This window comes from Vulpes vulpes, chromosome 16, assembly GCF_048418805.1.
Source record: "Vulpes vulpes isolate BD-2025 chromosome 16, VulVul3, whole genome shotgun sequence".
Taxonomy (NCBI): domain Eukaryota; kingdom Metazoa; phylum Chordata; class Mammalia; order Carnivora; family Canidae; genus Vulpes; species Vulpes vulpes.
Window position 1 is genome coordinate 25,245,440 of NC_132795.1, and position 24,774 is coordinate 25,270,213.

Genomic DNA, 24,774 nt, shown 5'->3' on the forward strand with positions numbered 1-24,774 from the left:
GCTCTTTCCTAAGGTACTTAAAACTTTCACATTATATAGCTCCCCCCCTTTTTAAAAATTTTTTATTTATTTATGATAGTCACACACACACAGAGAGAGAGGCAGAGACGTAGGCAGAGGGAGAAGCAGGCTCCATGCATCAGGAGCCTGATGTGGGATTTGATCCCGGGTCTCCAGGATCACGCCCTGGGCCAAAGGCAGGCACCAAACCGCTGCGCCACCCAGGCATCCCCAGCTCCCCCCTTTTTAAAGTAAGCTTTGCAGGGAATGATTTGGGAGCAGATCACTGTCAGAATAGCTTATGCAGTGCTATAATACAAAAATGTATTTTGAAAGCTACTCAGTGATCACCAAATACTGTTTCTGTAAGAAATGGCTTTGGTGCATTAGTTGGCAGACACCCACTGCATGAAAGAAACGGCCATTGGGGTGTATGGTCTCATCTAAATTCGATAGCCCCTACTGCCTTTTTCCACATTTCATCAGCATAGTTTACTAAAATGCAACTATTCTCTAAGAAAAATTCACATTTTCTTTTTGGCAGTGCATTGGGTTGTTGTCATATTACTGGTTTGTGCCTGTCTGCTTTTTAAAAATAAATTTTAATTAAACACGCGGCCATCTATGAAACTTTTATATAAGCATATAAATGTGATCATATATACTTTTTTGCCTGACTTCCACCCACCAGCCTTTCTCTTCCTCCTCGCTGCCCTCCTCTCCACCTGCCCAGCCAAAGACCCATGGCAACCATCCCGCGGGATAGCTTCCCTTATTTTATTTTGTGCTCATATGATCAGATACACACGTGCGCCTACACGTACACACGGCCTAAGCGTGGCCTTTGTTGGTCAGACCACACACTGCTGGAAAGCATCGTCCTGCTTTCTGTTGTACGACATGGATTTCTTTGCCCGCTGGAATTTGGCCTTTGGAATGGGAAGAGGCTATCTCCTTGGCCATGTTTTTCCCATTTCTTTTCTCTCGGGTATTCCTCTCCTGCCCAGCCCTGTGGTTTGACTGTGCTTGCAGTCATGAGGTCATACATAGGATGACCTCACCTCCACAAAGGCTGTTTGCATGCAGGGGTACTATTTATCTTCACACCACCACCAGAGCTGTTTTCTGTTGTAACCATTCGTAGATAGAACTACCAGGGCACACTGGATGCTGGGGGATGAGGCTGCAGTCCCTAGCATCATCCATAAAAGGCTTGGCTTTGTTGGGCCCCGTCAGGAGGCAAGAGTCAAGAAAGTGAGAGGAGAGAGGGGAAGAAAAAAGGGAATAAAGTCCAGATCAACAAACAGTAAATGAGGGATGTGTCCAGACTTGCTGCCCATGGTCATAGCGGCAGAGGTATCAGTAGCAGCAACTGAAGCAAACCTCAAGGCATCTGGGGTGAAGACAAATGAGGAAGAAGCTTTGCAGTCTGCGGGGAGGAAGAGGACTCTGGCAACTTCATTGTTGCCCTTGCAGATACGAGTTGTTGCACAGCTGACAGTCCTGACTCGGAGCAGGAGGCCGCATTGATTACCCAGGGCATCCTTCCTCCAGGCCACAGTCAGTTGGGCCTTAATCTCAGCAGCTCTTGAAGATAGAGAACATCCATGTGTGTGGCCGTGGGCTGGGGAAGGGTAATGCAAGAATCATCTGGATGACTGTGAAAGTGCATGGGTGTGGAGACCGAAGGGAATGTTTATAGATGGGAGTGTGCAAGCCTGTGTCCTTCAGTGGGTAGATGCACACAACCCACTTCATGTCCGAGCTGGCGTGTGTAATGCAGTCACAACCTACACACCACCAGGTATCTTTGCTTGAAAAATAGTGTGTATATATGAAGACGTGTGTATAGTGTATATGTACATGTACGTGGACATTACCACAGGCCATGAATTAGAGTAGTTGAATGTGAGAGAAAGAGGTCTAAGAGAGTGAGGTTATGTTGCCTCCCCTCCATCCCCTGCCCCAGGCAGCCATCAGTGTGTTCTCCACATCCACGAGGTCAGTTTCCAGTATTTTAGATTGCACATATGAGGTCATCAAGTTATTTGTCTGTGTCTGGCTTATTTCACTTAGCATGATGCTTTCAGGGTCCATCCATGGTGTCTCAAATGGCAAGATTTCATTATTTTATGGCTGAATAATATTCCATGACATATACTTATGTATCACGATTTCCTTATCCATCAACGGACATTTAGATTGTTTCCCTGTTTTGACTATTATCAATAATGCAATAATATGGGGGGCACAGGTATGTTTTTGATTTAGTGTTTTCATTGTCTTCAGATAAATATCTGGAAGTAGAAGTGCTGGTAATAATATGGTAGTCCTATTCTTTATTTTTTGAGGAGCCTCTGTATTGTTTTCCATAGTGGCGACACCAATTTACATTTCCACAAACAGTGCACAAGGATTCTCTCTTGTCCATATTCTCGCCAACACTTGTTATTTCTTACCTTTTTTTAATAGCCATCCTAGCAGGTGTGCGAAGATAATCTCATTTTGGTTTGATTTGTATTTCCCTGATAATTAGTGATGCGAACATCTTTTCATATATACCTGTTGGCCATCTTTGTGCCTTCTTTGGAAAACTGTTGATTCAAATCCTCTGCCCACTTTTTAATCGGATTTTTTTTTCTACTGAGTTGTACGTGTTCTTTATAAAATTTTAATATTAACCCCTTATTAGTATATGATTTGCAAATATTTTCTCCCATTCAGTAAGTAGGATGCCTTTTCATTTTGTTAATGGTTGATTTTGGCTGTGCAGAAGCATTTTAGTTTGATGTAGTCCCACTTGTTTATTTTTTGCTTTCGTTGTCTTTGCTTTTGGCATCAGATCCAAAAAAATCATTGCCAACACTCATGTCCAGGAGCTTACCGCCTCTGTTTTCTTCTAGGACTTCTATGGTTTCAGGTCTTATATTCAAGTCATTAATCCATTTTGAGTTAATTTTTGTGTATGGTGTAAGGTAAGGGTTCAGTTTCTTCTTTTCCATGTGCTCGTCCAGTATTCCCAACAGAAAATTCTTTTATTAATTTTTTTAAGTAGGCTCCACACCCAGCGTGGAGCCCCCAACAGAAACGTCTTAAATGTGTAAACCATGTATATAACAAAGATCCATAGCATTGTAGTCAGAAAAGAAGTTGAATGGAAAGCTGTTGACTAGAGTAAGCACTGTGTTTTCTTAAACAGACAAAACAAAACAAAAAAAACCCAAGACAACAACAAAACCAGACAGGATCATAAGATTTTGATACAATAGGTCTTAATTAAGTGTGAGGTCTCCCCCACCCCATAGCGCCCTAAAATGCAAGATTGCTTTCTTTTTAGAGTGGGTACAATTTTTGTTTTAGGAGTAGCGGGGCTTCCAAGCTTTGAGCTTTACCTCTTTTCCTATTGCAATTGTTCCAATTTGAAAGCAAAAATCTTTCTAAATTATCTATCAAATCCCAGTTATTTTGATTTTGTTCTACTTCACAAGAATGCTTCATAATTTATACTGTGTCCTTATCAAATCTAATTACATTAGTTAAAAAATTAAAATTATTTTTAAAATCTCATGTTCTTAAATATTTAATTTTATTAAATAAGCATTTTAATGATATAACCTAGGAATATATTTTCGAGGAGACCAGTTAACAAAAAGATTAAAAGCAAAGAAATCTCCTCCCTTAATTATTGTTTATTTTTTATATCTTGCAGAAAACTACGTTTAGTTGATATAGAAGAGTTTCATAACCGCCAGGATGCATTAGAGCTGTCAGCATTTCACACCATTGTCATGAAACACATGGAATCTGCTAAAGAGACTCTACTTAAAATGTAAAGTTTTGAAATTTCTTGGAGGAAAACACAATTTTATAAATGTTCTTGTGGGGAACTATATTTTGGCTGCATTTAGAAAATCCTATTTTATTTTATTATTCTTTTTAGAAAATCCTATTTTAATAAGTTTGTAATTATTTCTGTTCAAGAATTAAGTATAATATCTTTAATGGAGTTGGTCTGTATGGCCTATCCGAATGTTCTACACAGCGTAGATTGTGCAGAAACTAAAATAATTATAGTTTTCTTTTCTTCTCTCAATGTCTGGTTTCTACTTTTCTAAGAGTGGGGTTGGATACTGTTGGGGGAATGATCATCAACTTATCCATTTATTAGATATTTGACAGCTACTACTAATACATTTAAGGCACTGTACCTCTCTCATTTTGCTTTTGGATGGGGGATGAAGAATAGTTAAAACACAATTGGGGTGATCTATATTCTTTAAAGGAGTTTACAATTGCACTGAGAGGTTAGACTTATCAAATGGTAGTTAAACGTCTCAGATTGATCCTTAAAAATGGAATAGCCACACTTGATAATTATTGATGTAGGTACCAGACAATATGCTCTGAAACAATACAGGAAAACTTTCTCTATCATGTGTTATTATAAAAAGGACATTAAAATGAGCTCAGATCGCAGGTAACAGAGGTCATGTAACTCCAGCACGGCTTCATGATTTCCAAAAGTTGGAGATACATCTTCATAGTTTAAGGCTGAATCTTTCCTTTATCTTTTTTTCTTCTCCATTATGTCAGAATCAAATTCTTTTTTTTTTTTAAAGATATTTTTATATATTTATTTATGATAGTCACAGAGAGAGAGAGAGAGGCAGAGACACAGGCAGAGGGAGAAACAGGCTCCATGCATCGGGAGCCCGACGGGGGATTCGATCCCGAGTCTCCAGGATCGCGCCCTGGGCCAAAGGCAGGCGCTAAACCGCTGCGCCACCCAGGGATCCCCAGAATCAAATTCTTTTTCTGACATTACTTGAAAGAGCTTTAGAATTTCCTTTAATTCTAGTATTTAGTTACCATAAACAAATAGATGAGGGGGATAGAATGAAACCCCATAACTAATTACAGGGAAGAAAATGACCTCTTAAAGACAGAATACAAATAAATTTTCTTGATCTATAACCTCAGGGTTATACCCCAGGAATATATTACCACTGTAAATTTTGGTCAATTGGGCATCATGGTGCAGAGTAGAGGTCAAACCTTTATTGAAAACTTTTGCTGAGAGTTGTAAATTGATTAGCTGTGGCTCTTGATGCTTCCTGATTGATTCTAGGGGAAGAACACTGTGTCTATACTTCCAGTAGTGAACCAGAATGTGTATATCATGGCTAAAAGACCGAAGATCAGCTCCTCACAGTGGGGAAAGGATTAGTAAATGGTTATGGTATCTGCCCCAAACCCAAATACCCTCTCTCCGTAATCACCCTCCGCATCGACTCAGCAGTTGCTATGGTTTATCACCCCTGCATTCTGGAAATCTGTTATCTTGGTTCCATGTTCTTACCGTCCCCAAGAGTGGGGCCTCTCAAGTGTTTGCTCCTTTGTCTTCTTTACACTCTTGACAATGTCATGATCTCAACTGTCTTTTCTGTCTCAAGGTCTTATGTTTTTTTGAGCTCTAGGCCCTTGTTACTAATTTCATACTGCATATCTCCAGTTGAATGCCACCTGAATATCAGCATCTCTCTTCCTGTTCTGGACAATTCCCAGGCCAAGCTGAAAAAACTTTGTGACTTTTTCTGTTTGTTGTCATTTACATCTTGACCACCCTTAGCCTGTCGCTAGCCATAATCAGTAGATTGCTAACTATTTTTTAAAATTGAGATATAACTTACTTACCATAAAATTTACCACTTTCTTGTGTACATTTCAGTGGCTTATGTTTTGCAATAATCATCACTAATTCTATCACCATCCAAAAGAAACACTTTCTCTGTTATCAGACACTCCTGATTCCGCCTCCCACGTGCCCTGACAATCACTAACATACTTTCCGTACCCATTCTGGACATTTCATCTCAGAGGGATTATATAATATGTATACATTTATGTCTGTCTTCTTACACTAAGGACAATGTTCTCAAGGTTCATCCATGTTATAGCATGTATCAGTACTTTGTTCCTTCTCATGGCCAAGTATTTCATCATATGGAGCTCACATATTTTGTTTATCCGTTCACCAGTAGCTGGACATTTGTGTTGTTGCCTATTAGGAATAATGCATAGTGCAATGAACATCGGTATGAACGTGTGTTTTCGGTCCTCTTGGGTATATACCTAGGAGTAGAATTGTTGGGTTATGTAATAGCTCCGTGTTTGACTTTTTGAGGAACTACCATATTTGTTCCCTAAAAGGTCTGTAAGATTTTACGTTCCTATCAACAATATATGATGGTTCCACTTTCTCTACATCCTGTTTGTGCTTGTTATTGTCCATCTTTCTGATTATATACAGTCATCCTAGTAGAGGTGAAGTTCTATCTTATTGTGGGCTTGATTTGCATTTCTCTAATGACTGTGTTGAGCATCTTTTTATATGCTTATTATCCATGTATTTGTCTTATTTGGATGTGTCTATTCAGATAGTTGCTTACTTTGTAACTTTGTATTGAGTAGTATTTTTATTGTTGAATTGTAAGAGTTCTTTATATATTCTGGATACTAAACCTTCAGTACATGATTTACAAGTATTTCTCCCATTATGTGGTTGATCCTTTCATTTGCTTGATAGGCACAGATTTGAGGCACAAAAAAAATTTTTTTTTAAGTAGGCTCTATGCCCAATATGAAGCTCAATATGGGGCTTGGGCTCATGACCCTGAGATCAAGACCTGAGCTGAGATCAAGAGTTGGACACTAAAAAAAAAAAAAAAAAAAAAAGAGAGAGAGAGAGAGAGAAAGAGAGTTGGATACTTAACTGAGTAACCCAGGCACCCTGAGGCACAAATATTTTTTAATTTTGATAAAGTCTGTTTTTTTTTTTTTTGTACATTGATCTTATATCCTGCAACCTTGCTAAACTTGTTTATTAGCACCAATAGTTGTTTTTTTTGTGTGTGTGGAACCTTTATATCTTTTTCTATAGAAGTTTGTGTTATCTGCAAATAGATATAGTTCTACTTCTTCATTTCTTATCTGCATTTGTTTCTTTTGTCTTCTCTTTGTCTAAATGCTTTGGTTAGAATCTCCAGTACAGTGTTGAAAAGATGTGGTGAGGGTGGACATCCTTGTATTGTGACTGATGTCAGGGGAAGGCTTTCAGTCTTTTGTCATTTTGTTAGCTGTTCCCTTTATCAAGTTGAGGAACTTCCCTTTCATTTATTGTTTCTTGATTGTTTCTGTTATGCAGATATTGCCAAATGTTTTTTCTGCAGCTAAGATCATAATGGGTTTTTTCCTACTTTATTAGTTAGTATATTACATTGGTTTTAATATATTGAACTAATATTTCATTCCTGAGATAAATCCCACTTGGCCATGGAGTATAATTCTTTTTATATGCTGCTGGATTCAGTCTGCTACTACTTTGTTGAGGATTTTTGTGTTATACATGCATAAAGGATATTGGTCTGCAGTTTTCTTTTTCTTGTGATGTATTTGTCTGGTTTGGGCATGATAATATTGACTTCATAGAATGAGTCAGGAGTATTCCCCTCTCTGTTTTTCTCTCTTTGGGCAGTTTATGAAGGATTGGTTATTAATTCTTTAAATGTTCTGTAGAACATAATAATGAATTCATCTTTACCTGGGCCATGGTCTTTTTATTTTTGGAAAATTTTCTGATTATTAAGTTAGTCTCTTAAACTCTGTGACTCTTAGTATTACCATCTTTGCATATATAATTATATCAAATTGAATAAGAGGTTAAGGAAATTAAACAGAACGAAACCTCTTGAATTCTACTGGCAAAATATTATGATCCACGTAGTTTTTAGTACTTAATGCAGCTTATTACTGGATAAGCCTTTCTTCGTTCTCCAATACCCAGCTCAAATGATCCTTCTATGAAATTCTCTGTTGTTACCCCCTAAAAAGTGATCTCTTCCTCTTGAATACCTCTTTTGCAACATTCCTTCCTTTTGTAACATGTACTTGTGTGTTTGTCTTTTCCTCCATTAGCCTATAAGCACTTTGCAGACTAATATTTTGTACCAAGTGTTTTGTACATAATAGGGAGCCCTGTAAATGTCTTCGGGACAATGACTGGATAATTTTTAAAGCATAATTTGTCTTTTTTTCCAGTTTGATGGCCCCAAATCTATTTCATCTCTTGTCTGAACTACTGGTCACTGCAAGAAACTGGCAGTTTCTTGGTCCCCTTTCTTAATATAGCATTGCCCTTCTCTTCTTAGTATTTGTTACTCATCCTCTTTATCTATTGCCTCAACAATGACACCTTACAGCAAAAAGATTTGCCATGGCTTCATTTTTGAGAGTGAAGTTGCCCCAACGTTCTTGTGTTTAGTTCCCAAGTTCTGCAAAAGTCCTCACAGACTTTCCTCCACTTATTTCTCCTATTTTCTAGGAAGAAATCCATCATCTCTATTATAGACAATGAAATGATTAGACATATTAGCCCCACTCATCCACTTATTTTTCTTATTATCATACTTCTATTTCAAATTCTTTTCTCCTGATACTTCTCATTTCATTTCCTTCCTTCAGTGAAATTGCCATCTTCACTATAAAATCCTTCTCTGTTAGTTAAATGGAAAATTATATCTCAATCCTTTGACTTCAAGACTGTTTTTTTTCCTATGATGCATTGTCTTCATTATTATGAGATGATATATCTTTTTATATCTCACATGACACTGTTCTTAGCACATAGTAGATACTAAAGTAGATACTAATTCATTTATTAAAGAAATGAATACATATATTTAAAATTTAGATCTTTCTTAGGGCATTCAGGGAACTCCTAAAGGTATGAAGACCCTACTTTTTAAAAATATCTCTTATAAAGAGTTTTCAATATTCCTTAATTTTGTACTATTAGTGGTTTTATAAACTGAAAACTAGACTTGTTATCATTATAAATCTATATGTGAATTTACTGTTACCCTTTTATTATGAGGATACATACATACTTGAAACTGTCTTAAAACAGTCATTCTTTCAGGATTTCACATTAATGGGAATAAGAAAATAATAGATTTGATTTTATTGACTTGTCTTGGTTTCAAGTCCTTGTGAAACAGAATAGCAGAAAGTACCAAGTGGATTGAACCAAACAAACTTACTTGATTTAATCAGCAGTTTGCATTTTAGTTTTAAATTAACAAATCCTTTTCCCAAAGAACATTTTGGAGACCAGTGAGTAGTATTTTGTGATATCCAATACATTTTTTTTTTTTTTTTTTATCCAATACATTTTTATTAAAAAAGTACAGGAATCAGAGTTTCAGGAGTTAGATTTACGTTTTTATTTTCTCACAGCATCACATTGTTGAGTCATCTTCCATTGACTGTGATTAAAATTTATTTTCCAAGAAAAAGTGAAATATGCTAGTGCTTATGTTTCAGAGAGTGGCTCATGTCAATTAGCAATGTACCTCTCTAGGAAGACCTTTGGATGTCTAAAAGTTACTACTAATGCTTAATGTAAAAGGAGTGATTCACTGGAAGTATTAACTTTTAAAAGTCTTTTGTGCTTCCAAGGTGGTTTCCAGAAGTGCAGAATATTTATTACCAAGGCAATAAAAAAAAACAATTGCCAACCGGTGACAGCAGTGCCAAATTGGAATCTTTTTTCAACTGTGCGGCAACACTTATGACTTTACAGCTGCAGGAACTCACTTTGGTCTCCATGCAGGATTTCACAGACTTAATAGCACAACCACCAGTAAGTATGGTGCAGTTACACCAATATTCATCTACTAATTTATTTTCAAAAGGAAAATGTTTTTTTTTAAAGAACCTTTTCCAGTGGAAGAGGAGGAAGTATACCTTTAGATCACTTACCTATTTTTTTTTTAAAGTATCAATCTGAATATTCAGGATTCAGGATTCAACATGATTATATTCATGTTGGTGAGGATTAGTGAAGAGAAGTAAAAATATTGGGAAATTTGGGTCGTGATGCCTGGGGAAGGTTTCTGCAAGGAACTCTTTTCTTTCTGGAAGAGAGTCCTATTAGAATGTGACCTGGGCCTGGAAATTTGAATGTTCTCTTGGGCTCTTTCTTGTATGAGTGTAGAGCCCCATTGCTATGCACATTCTCCTTTTTCTGGAACTCCTTGATCTGTAGGCCAGGTGGATACTAGATACCAACACGCCTAGCTGGGAATTGTTCTTGCTCTTTTTAGTAGAGCTCCTCATTGGCTTAACCGTCTAGGGCATAGGAGGAGAGGTGAGTTCCCATGTTTTCTAATTGGGACCAGTGCACTGCTTAGTCTCTCCTGGTTCATAATATATTAACATACATGTATAATTTTTTCTTGCAGGATTCTATTAGAGCTTATGAACATCCGGGTTTCATCATGAGGCTGATTCTTGAAAATGACACCATTAAGTTTGAACCTGATTTCAATGACTATGCAGACATCCTTCTGAACATTTATGACATCATGATTAAGGCTGTCAGTTTTGTCCCAAGAGTTGAGACAAAATTGTATTCCAAGTGGGTAAGTAACAAGGGTATTCTGATAGCTTGAATTTCCATGATGATATTCATTTCAAACCACCTTTAAAAGGTGTAGACCTATATTCTCTGCCTTGCAGAATATAAATGGCTTGGTAAAATTGGTATATAAGAAAATTTTAATTCAACAAAATACTGTTTTCCCATTAGCTGATCTTAGAGTATACCTAGTTTCTTGGGACTGAAATTTTTCTTAAGGGAAAGAATTAAAGTTTTGCTCCAGTTTAAAACAGTTGATGAGTGTTTGCTGTAGCACTCAAGCCATGCTGTAGGCCTCCCTTATACTGTTGTAGCTCTCTAAAACCGCGCCCTCCAGTTGATTACTCTCCTCATATACCTTTTCCCATAAGTAGTAGCATCTCTGTACTCTCCAATCCCAAATTCTACTTCCCTTCTCTCTCTGGCCATGTATTTAGCAAAGCTTTGCTGAACTTGTGTATTTCAACAGCAGTTACTGCAGTCTCGTGTACAAAACAAGCATGTCTGATAATTCCTTCACTTAAAATGTTTTCAAGCTTTGTAAGTCCAGGGGCTTTTTAAATTCTTTCCTATTTCTTTTACTTTTTAAAAAATATTTATTATATAGAAAGAGCATGCACACAAGTAGGGGGCGGGCAGGGAAGGGCAGAGGGGGAAGGGAGAGAACATCTGAAGCAGACTCTGCGCTGAGCTCCAACCCCAACACAGGGCTCTATCCACCACTGCGAGATCATGACCTGAGCCAAAACCAAGGGTTGGCGGCTTAAACGACTGAACCACCCAGGCTCCCCTCTTTCTTATTGAAGTCATTCACAAATATGAATAGGAAACATCCAGGAAACTAGTGTGTAGTTTTAGGTGGTAGTAAAGTTACCCCCATGTACTAGAATCTAACTAGAGAAGAGGACTATCGTTATGGATACCCTTAAGCTCTTCTGCTGACCACTGCCCTTCCCTGTTCCCACACTCCTCTCCTACCTTGTGGCAAAAGAATCGCTATCTCGAATTTTGTAGTTATTAAGCTGAAATTTCAAGATAGACTTACAACCTGTGTGCATATCCCTCAACAATTGCCATTTATTCTTTCCAGGACTTTGTGTGGAGTCATCTTATAATCAGTGACCTGTTTTTTTTTTTTTTTAAGATTTTATTTATTTATTTATGAGAGAGAGAGAAAGAGAGAGAGGGAGAAGCAGAGACACAGGCAGAGGGAGAAGCAGGCTCCATGCAGGGAGCCCGACATGGGACTCGATCTCAGGTCCCCAGGATCACGTCCTGGGCCCAAGGCGGGCACTAAACCGCTGAGCCACCCAGGGATCCCCTGTTTGTTTGTTTGTTTGTTTGTTTTACTCAACATTGTGATGGTGAAATGATCCATTGTGAGGATATTATCCTCTTCATAGAGCTTCTAATTTTTTTAAGATTTTTATTTTCTATGAATTCCTTAAGTTGTCAAATCGCACAGGTCACTTTTGATAGTCTCTTGTATTTAGTCATATATTTGGACTAAAGGAACTTTAGTCATATATTTGTTACTCTTTTACTTCTCTGTAAAAGGTGCTTTGCTGATATGACACTTGCTCATGGTGGCTTATTTCTGTGGGTGTTTTTTCTTTATTATTCTGGGCTTATACATGTAAGTACCTCATGCAGGGAGGTCCTTAAGGCCTTAATTTAAGTTGGTTCCTCCAGAACTTGCATATTCTCCTGATGGTTGCTCTGGAGGCCTCTCCAGACTGAAGGACTATTTTTAAATGAAATTCTCGCAGCGGATTTTGTAGGCCGCACTGGCAATGTACTAGTTTACCCAAATCTGCATGAGAACACGCTGCAGGTCACAAATTCTTCAGGCCACCATGTTTTTTCTTCTGCACTGAAAGACAAGGTCAAAACAGGATATTTTCCTTGCCTTTCCTCCCTCATTCAGAGGTTCCCTCGCCCGTCAGCATCCTGAAATTGTGTGTCACCTTCTGGTGTTCTTGGCTTTCTGTGGGGTGCAGAAATTATGACTCCTCCTTCCTCAGGGTTGAGGCTTTGTTTCCTGACCATCATCCCCACCCCATCCCCACCCACCCCTGCACAGAGGCCCATCTTGCTAGAGACTCATTTGAGCAAAACTTAGGCCACCAGGGATCCGCAGTCTCTGGGCAGCTGCTCACGTGGGCACAGAATTACCTCTCAGTTTATGTTCTCTCACGTTGGTCCCTAGACTTGCTCTATTATTTTGCTTCCTTAGCTGTGTATTATACAAGTTGTGTTTGGCATTTTTTCCCCCAGCACACTTACATGTTTTGAACTAGATAGCTATTTTCAGGTTATCTGTTCCTCATGTTGCCACAGACAGAAGTCTCTCGAGAAATACAGTTTACTTTGTCCTCCGTTTAACTTCAGTTCTATTTGTTCTATTAGTTCTATTGCATCTTTCTCCAGGGATACCCTGCCTTTTTTTTTTTCTTTTCAGGAATGATCTGAAGGAGCTTAAGAAACAGACAAATATAACATGTTAGTGAGAGTCACAGGGTGTGCTCAAAGTAGAGGAAAGGATTACCGTCATTTGAATGAATACAGTTGCTTTGATTTAATGGTTATAAAATATGGCTCTGAGTCTCCTGGTTTCTAAGGAATAAGACAAGTTTTAATTGGAATTAAACAGTTAATTTAGACTGCTCAGGTATTCTTCCTGGTGTGAGATTCTGAGAGAAAGAGATCTTACACGGGACCTTCTACACGGGGTAATAGTTCTGAAACCCTATGGGTCAGCATCACCTGGTGAGATTTTAAAAATACAAATCCACCACCACCACCTCTTGCTCCTAGAGATGCGGATTCACGGTGGTAGTTGGTTCTCAGAGACAGGTTGCCAGAATCATCTAGGGATATTTTGCTAGTAATCAGTTAGGTTTGGAAACAAGTGATATAGAAGACACTTCAAGTAAGATGACTGAACGTGATTTCGATGACCTTTGACAGCAACTGCAGAAGCAGAATTCGTAGAGCTGTTCTTATCACAGTCTTTGGTAGAAACAGAAAGTGAAATTAAAAACCACTTTTCTTTTTTTTTCCCCGTGAAAGGCAAACATGCAAGGGGCGAAGATACTGTGAGTCCAGGCATATCACCATCTATCTTATGATCTCTTTTGATAGGCCTTGGAACACTTGGCACTGTCTCATACAAAATATTCCCCTTAACTCCTGATAGAAACTGATTAGAATTCATATCACAAGTATACACTCTAATATAGTTCTGATGTACTGGTATCCAGTTATGTTTAGAAAGAGAGACCTATAGGCTATAGACATTAGACAGGCTGTTAATATGTTTAAGAAATATTGCATAATGAATATTAATGATCTTTGCATTTGATCCAATAATTACATTGCATACAGTACATAATATAGATTGCTTTATCCCAAAGTTGTTGTGTTTTGTTTTGTTTTCTGGAATAGATGCCACCAAGCACCTACGGAGCTCAGGGCTGAGTGGTAGTGGTGGGATTCACTAAAGTTCTCAAGAAGCATCTAGTTCTAAGCAATATGAGCATCTTAGGCAAATGCACCCTGGAGACCTGAATAAACTACCCAGCTCTCTAAGGAATCTTTTTTTTTTTTCTCTAAGGAATCTTTTGATATTATCTTGTAAATGCTGTAGAATATCCATTACGGATCATAATTTTTGTTTGTCACAGTGAAAGATCCCTTCTGAATGGGGGGTAGAGCATGTACATTTTTAAGTGTAACTCGATTCAAGATAATCAACCATGTAGACACATGTACTCGCCCTTTTTTTTAAAGATTTTTTTTAAAGATTTATTTATTTATTTATGATAGACATAGAGAAGCAGAGACACAGGCAGAGTGAGAAGCAGGCTCCATGCAGGGAGCCCGACGTGGGACTCGATCCCGGGTCTCCAGGATCGCACCCTGGGCCAAAGGCAGGCGCCAAACCGCTGAGCCACCCAGGGATCCCCTGTACTCGCCCTTTTATTTGAGAAGAAGAGACAAGCTGTTGAGATGTGTTTGCTTATTTAAAATTGTTGTCTGATCCATTATTCTAATGGTGGTAGCAGAATGCACATTTTGTAACTAGGAATTTTAGTCTACTCTAGTCGCTGTTCACAGAATCAAAGATCAAAGGTCAACAAATGAGTGACTAAACAGTCTTTCTTTGTTCTAAGACAGATTACTCCTCAAGGTGAAAAAGTCCTGTGATCAAAGAATATGATGATATGACACCGAGCTGGTTGACTTTTTAAAAACAAAGTACAATGCAAGGACTACCTTATAAAGCATATACAATTGCACAAAGAAAATGTGGATTTTGGGTGTTTTCATATTCTTTTATTTTGTCTATATTTTCAAGTGGCAGTTCTTTGATCCCTACAGAAAAACAAAACTAGATAGCCTTGAAGGAAAACAAAAAAAGTTATACGAGACTCAGATATTCAATACACTGCTATGATTAAACTGAATATCTTTCTAAAGAGGTTAGAAAATCAAAAAGGTCTTGTGAGTAAAAAAAAAAAAAAAACCTTTTCTCTCACACCTAACTCTGGGAAATGATCAAAGGGTGGTGGAAAGGGAGGCTGGCGGGGGGTTGGGGTGACTGGGTTACGGGCATTGAGGGGGGCACTTGATGGGTTGAGCACTGGGTGTTATGCTATTTGCGGGCAAATCGAACTCCAATAAAAAAAATAAATAAAATTTAAAAACCTCTATATATGGTAAGATCGGCATTTTTACAAAGATAAAGGATACGACTACCTTAATTTATTTTTGGAAATGAATGTTATTTTTCTCCTCTGTTTAGGAAAGTAAGTCTAAGCCAGCAACCTTGAAACCAGTAATTCTGAATGAAATTATCGAAGCCCACAAAGACAAGGTGAAGGAAGTGGTAATAAGGGAGAGTGAGGAACCTACCAAACACCTCAGACTCTATGACAAGTATAACTTTCTGATCACCAGAAAAGCTGAGCAAGAAGTCGATGCTTTCCTCGAAGAAAATCATACTTATGAGAGAATAATTCAAGAAATTCGCAAATACCAAAAACTAATAGAGGAGATACAGTACACATCTAGAAAGGTAAATGATCTGTTTTTGTACAACTGATCTTTGTAACTAATGATCTTTTCCCAGTTTTATTAGGATGTGTTCTTGGACCATACCGTGAAAGACTCAGACCGTTACTATGAACAGGGAAAGTATTTCTTGCCTCTCCACGGGCCAAATGTTGGGGTGGTAAGCCCTGGATAAGTGGAAGGAGACAAAACAGGGTTCTTGTCCTCATAGGACTGAAAGTCTAGTACTTCAAGCCTAACTTTTAGCTACTTTATATAATTTGATCCCGCAAAAATTCCAAGAACTTCATTTTTTCTTTTGCTTTAGTGTTTGAAAATCCTTTGGAAAATATAGTAATTACACCAAAATGTGATTACTTCTGTTCAGCAAGAGGCTGGTAATTTAAGATTTTCGTTTGTCCTTTTTTGTAACTTCCAAAATTTCCACCCTGAATACACATTACTGTTTTGTACAGAGAATATATAACATTTAAATCCCCCACTGTTTATTTAGCAATAACTCAATTCTCCAAAGTTCTTATATCCGTTGTTGTCCTGAAATAGAATTGGCTTCCAAGATAACAAACTCTTGAAGGAGACTTACCCATAAGATAGCTGCAAAATATGAGTGTTTAGAAAATCCTGCCTGAATCATATTAAAAAAAAAAAAAAACAGAAAATCTGAATCTTGTTAGATCACACACACCTTGTGAGAAAGGCAAAATTGTGGAAATCTTTTATTTTCGTGTTTATTAAACTTTTAATACTTAACGTTGCAGACTGTTCGTTTAGGAATGTTTGAGATGCACTGTGAGGAATTAATCAGAGCTTTGGTGAAGCGAGCAGAAATTATTTGTGGAAAACTTATAGCTAAAATGTTCAGAGATCACCAGGAAGTAAATACAAGGTATTTATGTGATACTATTTTTTTTTTTTCAGGGGGATGTTAGATAGAATCAGTTGTCCTTCAAATAAAGTTATGGATTAGAACGGTGTCATCAGTGACCCTCCTACTTGGCTTCGTTATGCTATGATTATTATTAGGTTTTCACCACAACTGTGTCTACCCAACCGCCTGAAATAAGGCGGTATTAAAATGTGCTTGCAGTTTTGTTTGCACAAATCAGATGGGCGTTCTCTAAGATCACTAAGATTTTAAGTTTGTATAATCAGTACACAAAGCGGATTTTCCCAATAATTGTCCTCGGTCCTAACTGACCCTCAAGTTTGGAACTTCACTCAGTGTAATTACTCTTTAAGGCCGTGATAACATGTTATATTAACTAAAAACTTATTTGTTGACCAATCTGGAGATTTTTAGGAAAACTGGCTCATGTTAAGTAAACTCGTGGAAAGGTAGAAAGCAGGATACCCATCTATTTAGACAAGAAGTAGGACTTGTCTTAGAACAACTGGTGTTACTGTTGCTCTGGGAACCTCTTTTTCTGGCATCGGTTACATGGAAAATCCCCCCACATAATCAGAAATTTTGTAATGGTTGTGGTATTACAGGAAAACATAGATCATTCAAAAATATATTCAGGATGCATAAAAGCCGGAAGGAAGCTTATATTAGGCACAACGGTAAGTGCTTATACTCCAAATATGAATATAATTGCTGAAGGAAGTTACACTCTTAAGGGGAAATAGACCTACGAACCAGTACCACTTTTTGGGTTCTATGTCAACTAAATCTCTGATAGAGCCCCTAAAATTGTAGGTTGGAAGTGACTGTTTATGGCCCTGGATTTTATATAGGATTAGGAACTTCTTGAGAGTCGTTATTATATCTTCTCCATTTCTCTGTCTCTCACTTAACATCATAGTTGGGAATGTAATAAATGATCATTAAATGTATATTGAATGAATGAGTATGGACACAAATTGGCTTTTTATTTCTTTAGACGTCACATAGGTAAGATCATCTTTATTTTTCACATGGCGGCACATTTAAATAGTACACAGGAATGTATTTAGGTATAAAGTTTAATTATGTAAGACTGATTTTGTCTGGTGTTTCAGATTATGTGATGAATTTGAGAAGATAGCTGAAAAAGCTCTTAGCACTCCTCCAAATACAGCGGAACTAATGGAAATGAAGGTATTATTTATAAACTCTTAGAAGTCCTATGAAGTTAATTGTCTCCCCAGCTGTTATTAGTTAATTATCAACATGATAATACAATAACAAATCACTCCAAAAGTTTAAAGAGCCTTAGAATAATATTTTGTTATTCTTAGCTCATGAATCTGCAGTTTGGTGATTCAGGCTGGGTGTTCCCGGCCGGTTCTGGTCACAGTTGGATCACTCACTCAGTTGGGTCTCGCTAGCTCTCAGTTGGGTTGACTAGTGTGCGATTTTTGGCATTTTGACTCAACTTCACTAGTCTCTTAAACTCCAGCAGCCTCACTGGGCATGTTCTCCTGGCACGGTAGAAACGCAAAAGCAAGCCCATGGTACAGATGCTTTTCAAGTGTCTCTGTGCATCACAGTGGTCAACATCTCATTGGCCAAAACAAGTCCCATGGCCAGAGCATGAGAAGACACCACACGTGTGGATAGGAGGAGGTGAAACATGGATACTGGAAGAGCTGTTAGTATAATCATCTACCAGTATTCTGAGAACATCATTAGTACTTCTTGCCATGTTCAAAGGCATTAACCAGGACTGTCTTGGGTAACTTGAGCTAGGAGGTCATCCTTAATTTTTTTAATCAAATATTTAATCTTTAATAATTTGTTTCCTATAGGCTGTTTTTGTGACATCTTAAAATTTTCTGTGGTAGTTTGCCAAAATGTTTTGAGCCTAGGATTTATGGTATTAAAATAACAGGTAAGTCTCAACTCAATCATTTTTCATGTTTCTTCTGTACTTGAAGTCCGCCTAATGATGGCTAAAACAACTAGCTAATCACCATTTTATTTTATTCCTTCTTCATTCTCATAACAACAAGCTTTTACGAGACTTTCTTTTTCCAGCCAGCATTCTCAAGACCTAAAATGAAATGTTTTCCTCTTAGATTTTAAAATATTTAAGCCAACTCCGCAAAACATGTAAAATCATTCAAAACTTTGTATAGGCAAGAAGTTACAAAAGAAGTTCAAATGCTTATGCACATTCTTTAAATTACTCATTTAAAGAAAACTTTTTAAAAGTTATTAGAACCAACTTCTACATATCAGCCTTTAACTAAAAGAATTCTATTTTCTTTAAAGTTTTTGTACTTGGATTAGGGTTGTTAGCATGTGAATTTGTATGTGTGTGTATTTGATACACACATCTGTACATAATCTCTTTTAGAAGATTTTTATATTTTACTTTAGTTTTCATAGGATGTCAAGTGATGCTTTGATCATGGATGATTATAAAATAACTGGAATTCCATAACTGTGTATTCCTTTGGAAAAATGAATATCAATATTGTTTATTTACCCTCCTAGCCATCACTGGAAATATTTATAAATTTGGAGTTATTTAATGTGAATTTCTGTTGTTCATAAAAACAGAATTAGCAAATAGGATTCATTAACTGTTATTTAATATTTCTGTATCTTAGAGAAGTTTAGTCACACAAGGGCAAAATAACTTCTGTATTCAATACCGAAATCAGGAAATAAAAATCCTGTTGTTTGACTATACAGAAATCTAATTAACCAAATTACAAAAATATATTTTCAGTTAGACATTTCGTTACTTGTGGAAACCACCATGGTTCCCATCTTACTTGTTTGGATTTGTAACATAATATGTAGCCTTCCTAGAATGATATATTAATGACAGACTTTTAGACAATGTTGCTTCTTTAATTACAAAAGTAAAATTTTAAGCAATATGGAATTGTACAAAGTAAAAAGCAGGAGTCTATCTTTTTCCATAATTCCTCTCTTTTGAGTAACGATTTTTTTTAAGTTTAATGTGAATTCTCTTTCCAAACATATGTTTACAGTGTTAAGCATAAATAACACTAAAGAGAGAGATGAGAGAAAACCAGAGAAATGAAGATTAAATAGACTTTTAAAAGCATTAAAAAAGAGCAACATTTACTTCCTGGACAGGGAGGGTAGGGTATACAATAGGGAAGGTGAACATATAGGTAGTTACATGTCATTGCCAGTCTTCTCATTTTTCAATAGGGAAGCAGATTTCCTTCAACATTTATATTAAGATATGTGAATTAACGTGTATCAAAGAGCTTTGAAAAAAATTAAAAATTAAAAAAAGAGCTTTGAGAGAGCTATTTGTGCATATGTACACGTGCATGTACGCGTGGGCTCATGCACACACATACGCGTGCACACACCTGTGCATTCACCACTACCCCCCACAGATTTCTGTTTACAAAAACAAAATCATTACCCTGCGGCAAGTTACTGTATTCACTGAACAGTACACCTTCTTTGTATCTCTCCCAGGTAACAAGGAATCTTAGTTTTATCCCAAGATCAGTAGCTAATTAATATGATTTATTAAGTCATCTGTCATTTCGCTCTTGATTTTATTTTATTATTTTTTTTCCCGCTCTTGATTTTAAGTGCATCTTTTCAATGCTGAATTCCCACAAGTACACGGATATAGTTCTGACCTCTCTTCTCCCTTCTCTATTCCTGGGACAGAACAAGAACTACTTAAATTACTACATCTAGGGGTACCTGGTGGTGGGGCTCGGGTTTGAGTGTCTGCCTTTGGCTCAGGTCCTGGGATCGAGTCCTGTGTCGGGCTCCCTGCAGGGAGCCTGCTTCTCCCTCTGCCTGTGTCTCTGCCCCTCTCTCTCTCTCTCTCTCTCTGTGTCTCTCATGAGTAAATAAATAACATCTTATAAAAATAAATAAGCCTATATTATGTGTTCATATTTGGCTAGTGTCTATCATTTTTTTCATGATTATCTTTACTACTCTTAAGTATTTACCATTTCAGAGACTTTCAGAATATGATGAATTCTGTTTTTTAAAATGCCGTGGCAATTTTGATAGAAATTGCACTGGTTTTATAGACTTATTGGAGGCAAACTTACATCTTGAGAATATTACGTCTTATCATATATTTATACTTTTATCCAGAACTTTTAAAATGTCCCTCAGTAAAGCATTATAGTTTTCCTCATACAGATGTAGCACATTTCTTAAATTTTGCCTATAGCTAGCTATGTTTTAGTTTTCATAGTTAAGGAGAGTGTTGTCGTCCTGGTGTCTGCTGCATGTTTGCAATTTTTTTTTTTGCATGTTTGCAATTTAACATTTGTTACGGAGGTGATGAGACTAATGCTTGTCCCCGCCCCCCCAACTAGACCAGAAAGCCTATGGGGGCAAAGCTCTGGTCGGTTGGTTGTCGCACTGAATTGCCAGCCCCTGGCACAGTGTCAGGCACTGGAGGTGAGGCGCTAGCAGGTGTCCCAAAGTGCTGCTGTCAAAGAATAGATGATATCACCCTGCCTCGTCTCTCCCAGAAATCCATTGCATTCTTCTCTGGCTTCCTGGGGCTCCTAATGTGTTCAGTATTTTCTATTTTTCCCCGCTGCTGTTGTGTAGAGGTGCGTGGGACTGATGACAAGTGAGCTGTGTTGGCAGTCTCCTATGTTGAACCAAGAGCCTTCACTTCTAACAAGTCTGTACAAATTCATGCATCTTTATGCCAAGTGTCTCCACAGCCTATGTTTTGACTTGAGCTGTCCCTTGAAATGCCATTTGCAATCTTTGTCTTCCCGCAGGCTTATATTCAGAAAGTAGAGACAACTGAGATGGTTGAACTGGGCCAGAGATTGGTGGATTCTAAAAACTGCCTCGCCTTCCTCATTGAGTGTACAAACTTCTCTCCAGGAGACATCAGGTTAAACAATAATGTGTTCCAGTGGTTTGGAAGAATGGATGAAATTTTTGATGAGCACAGGAAAATCATTAAAGAGAAAACGGAACAATATCAAGAAGGCCTTAAGGTTGGCATCATAGATATTTTAAGTTATTTTTGTTGTCTGGAAATGTTTAAGTTTCGACGTCTTAAAACAGCTCCTCTGTTTCACAGGTCAGGTATTTAAGCTTTCTTATGCCATCAGTCTTAGTGGAAGATGGTAGCCATACTGGACCATGCAGCTTCATTGCTTGACTTTTCAATGGTGAAAATACATTAACTACAAATGACCATTACTAAAAATAGTGTTTAATTTATACAGTTTATACTACTCTTTTGAGTTATTTTTATTGGTTGACCTCAAAGCTCTCTTGGCGAACTCACCTAGGGATTGTGCCCAGAGTCCTCACTCTAACATTCACTAACTCTCATCTTTTCTGGTGTCCGACATATAGATGGTTTGTGATTTTTTTCCCCCTCATCTGCTTGTTCAGCTTCATCTTCTATCTCCTCCTTTTCTTGTTCTGGACTTTACAACAACCCTGAGCAACTTTTAGATCGCTGCCCTCCTTCCACCTCTCCTCTCTTATACGTTCTGCCATTTGCTGGCAAGCGCACCCCTGGCCTGCACATGTGCTTGTGTCTCTTGTGGACTCAGTTGACTTTCTCAGAATTCTTCTCATCAGACCTCAGTTCTGCTTCTCCTCACCTCCCCTACATTTTGAACACGTCTCCACTGGATTAATTACCTGATCACTATGTTCTCATTGTCAAGGGCATCTCCCCAGTAGACGGTCAGTGCTTTGATGGCAAACCTGTTTCCTTTATTCCTCTTCTCCATTTATACCCATGGGGCTAGTGTGGTGCCTGACACGCAGGAATAGGTGAGCCCCTCCATAGCTATTGTCCGAATAAATGATTTCATGGTTTCAGTTTCACATTACAGAGGAAGGAGCTGAGGTTCCCAAAGTGAAGAGACTTACGCTGGGTCAGCCAAGAGACGTCCTTTGATAGCAAGCCCAACCTCTTCCTATCACATTACAGCAAACACAATTCATTGGCAGAACATGTTGTTGGGAGAATAATTCATAGGCTTAACCAAAAACCTTTATTTTAAACTGTAGTCTGTATTTCTGTTGAGCATTTAGGCCATTTCAGAATTTTTTTTTCCAGAATTTTTTTAAACCTGTAGAAAACATCATGAATAGTAAATTTTAGACATGGAAGTCATGAAGGATTCTTAGAAAACTGTTAGGTGGCTCAGAGTTATCTGTGCTTTGCTATAGGTAAATACTATTCTCCAAACTACTATTGATGAATTTTGTCCTCTCATTTTTCTTCCCTCACTGGGCCAGAGCAATAAAATTTCCATGAAGAAATCAGCCTAGATAATCCATAAAATATAAAATCTATTTTTGAATAACCCAGATTTGACTTTTGAATATTTTATTAAGAGCTGATTTTTTTTAGAGCCATTTAATTTGGAGTGCCTTGCCAATGACAATTTTGTAATGAGCTTTTTTCATTAAAAAAAAAAAAAAACCACACACCTGTTTTATATTAGAAGGCTGGAGTCTTTTAGATTTTAAAATCCAGATTTATTCACCTTGCACATTTCCTGTGAAGAGAGCCAATAGGACAAGAAAAATGACCTTGGAGTGTTTTGTTTCAGCAATTGAAAATCGATAAGATACTGAATATCAGAACACAAAGTCTGTTTTTTTTTTTTTTTTTTTTTTTTTTAGTTATTTGTAAAAATGCCACAGATCTCACTATATAGCCCTTAAAAAAAACTGGAGCTTTCTTTTAGCCCCATACTTGATTATTATGAATTAAAAAAAATCTTATAAATCATTTGTTAGCACACATTCTTTAGCATACTAAAGAATAATACCATTGTTTAGCCCATTCTTATTTTATTGGTTAGACTTTCTTACATTGGTAGGACAAGTTTAACTTTATCTAATTTCGGAATTATAGGAATCTTAATTCATTAATTTTAAATCCCAACTCTTAAAAAATTCTGCATATTTTAGATCCTCATCATCTTCCAGATGAGTCTCTTCTTTATATCTTGCCAGTGACAAAACAGAATAATAATTCTGATAATCCTTACAGATATTTAAACTTTCTCACGATGCCTAGGGTTTTTATCTTTAAAATATTGTAACAAAAATAAATAAAATATTGTAACAACAAATATTGTTTGTACTAGTTACGGTGTGAACGGTTTGTGGAGGAATTGGAGAGTTATGCTAAGCAGTCAGAAGAATTTTACAACTTTGGAGACCTTCAGGATGTACAGCGATACCTGAAAAAGGCTCAAACTCTGAATGCAAAGTTGGACTTAGCAGCAGACAAGGTATAGTTTTTAAAATTTTTAAGAGGAAAAAAAATAAAATTTTTAAGAGGATGAATTAGTTCAAAAGAAAGCATTGGGTTCATATATTCACCTTTTATAAATAGATTAAAATGAAAGTTTAGCTACCTTTCGAGAATAAGTGGCACAAATATCATACACCTAAAACTAGTATAGTATGTTAACTATACAGGAATTAATTAAAAAAAAATAAGTGGCAAAAATAAATCTTATACACATGCTAAGGAGAAGCAGCATTGCTGTTTTCTTCTGGTAGTTCTACCAGGGCCATTCATCTTTTATTTGAAAGATCTAGTGATATTTCCACCTGCTTATTTTTTATTTTGCATCATTTAATCATTTACATCATTTGCTAGCACTTGCTTACTCATTAGTTTGCCCATCTTCCTAGAAGCCTCTCTAGATTTGGTGGCTGGGTTTTTAAATTAGGCCCATTACCTTCTCCCACCAAGCCAGTTTGTTCCCAATATTGGTATGTCAGAACTTGGCTTTCTCTTTAGAATAAGCTGGAAGTGGAAAAGCCATACCTTTTGCCAAATAAGATGTTTGAGACTTTTAATTGCATTTTTTAAATAAAAAGGGGAAATATGAAAACAGACCATATTATGATGCTTTCTCATTTTTCTTACATTGAAAGATTTTAGTATCTTATCAGTTCATGTAATTAAATAGTTTATAATAGTCACAAATATATGAACACATGTTGAGAAAAGAGAAGCTGTAGGCTTTAAAATTATGTGGTTACTGAAATTTTGGGTAATCTGCATAATTTTTATGCCTAACACACTTTTCAATTCTATAGATTTCTCCTCTAAGTCACCTACTCCTCATATACTTCCACTACTAAAGAGGAAATTAATGAGTTCTTTGCCTCTTCTTTTTCTTTTTTTAAAGATTTTATTTATTTGAGAAAGAGAGAAAGTGAGCATGAGCAGTGGGAAGGGGTAGAGGGAGAAGCAGACTCCCCTCTGGGCAGGGAGCCCAGAAGCAGGAAGCCCAAGGCTGGGCTTGATCCCAGG

At 37.2% G+C, this 24,774-nt stretch overlaps 1 protein-coding gene across 1 annotated transcript in view; it reads left to right on the forward strand.

The window, feature by feature from the left end:
• DNAH7 (dynein axonemal heavy chain 7) overlaps positions 1-24,774 on the forward strand; it is a 234,359-nt gene that overhangs the window by 34,324 nt on the left and 175,261 nt on the right. Inside the window, exons 10-17 of the mRNA XM_072740992.1 lie at positions 3,710-3,829; positions 9,517-9,700; positions 10,302-10,481; positions 15,285-15,557; positions 16,312-16,439; positions 17,555-17,633; positions 21,239-21,463; positions 23,591-23,737. Coding sequence (XP_072597093.1) covers positions 3,710-3,829; positions 9,517-9,700; positions 10,302-10,481; positions 15,285-15,557; positions 16,312-16,439; positions 17,555-17,633; positions 21,239-21,463; positions 23,591-23,737 — 1,336 coding nt within the window. The remainder of the gene's footprint in view (positions 1-3,709; positions 3,830-9,516; positions 9,701-10,301; positions 10,482-15,284; positions 15,558-16,311; positions 16,440-17,554; positions 17,634-21,238; positions 21,464-23,590; positions 23,738-24,774) is intronic.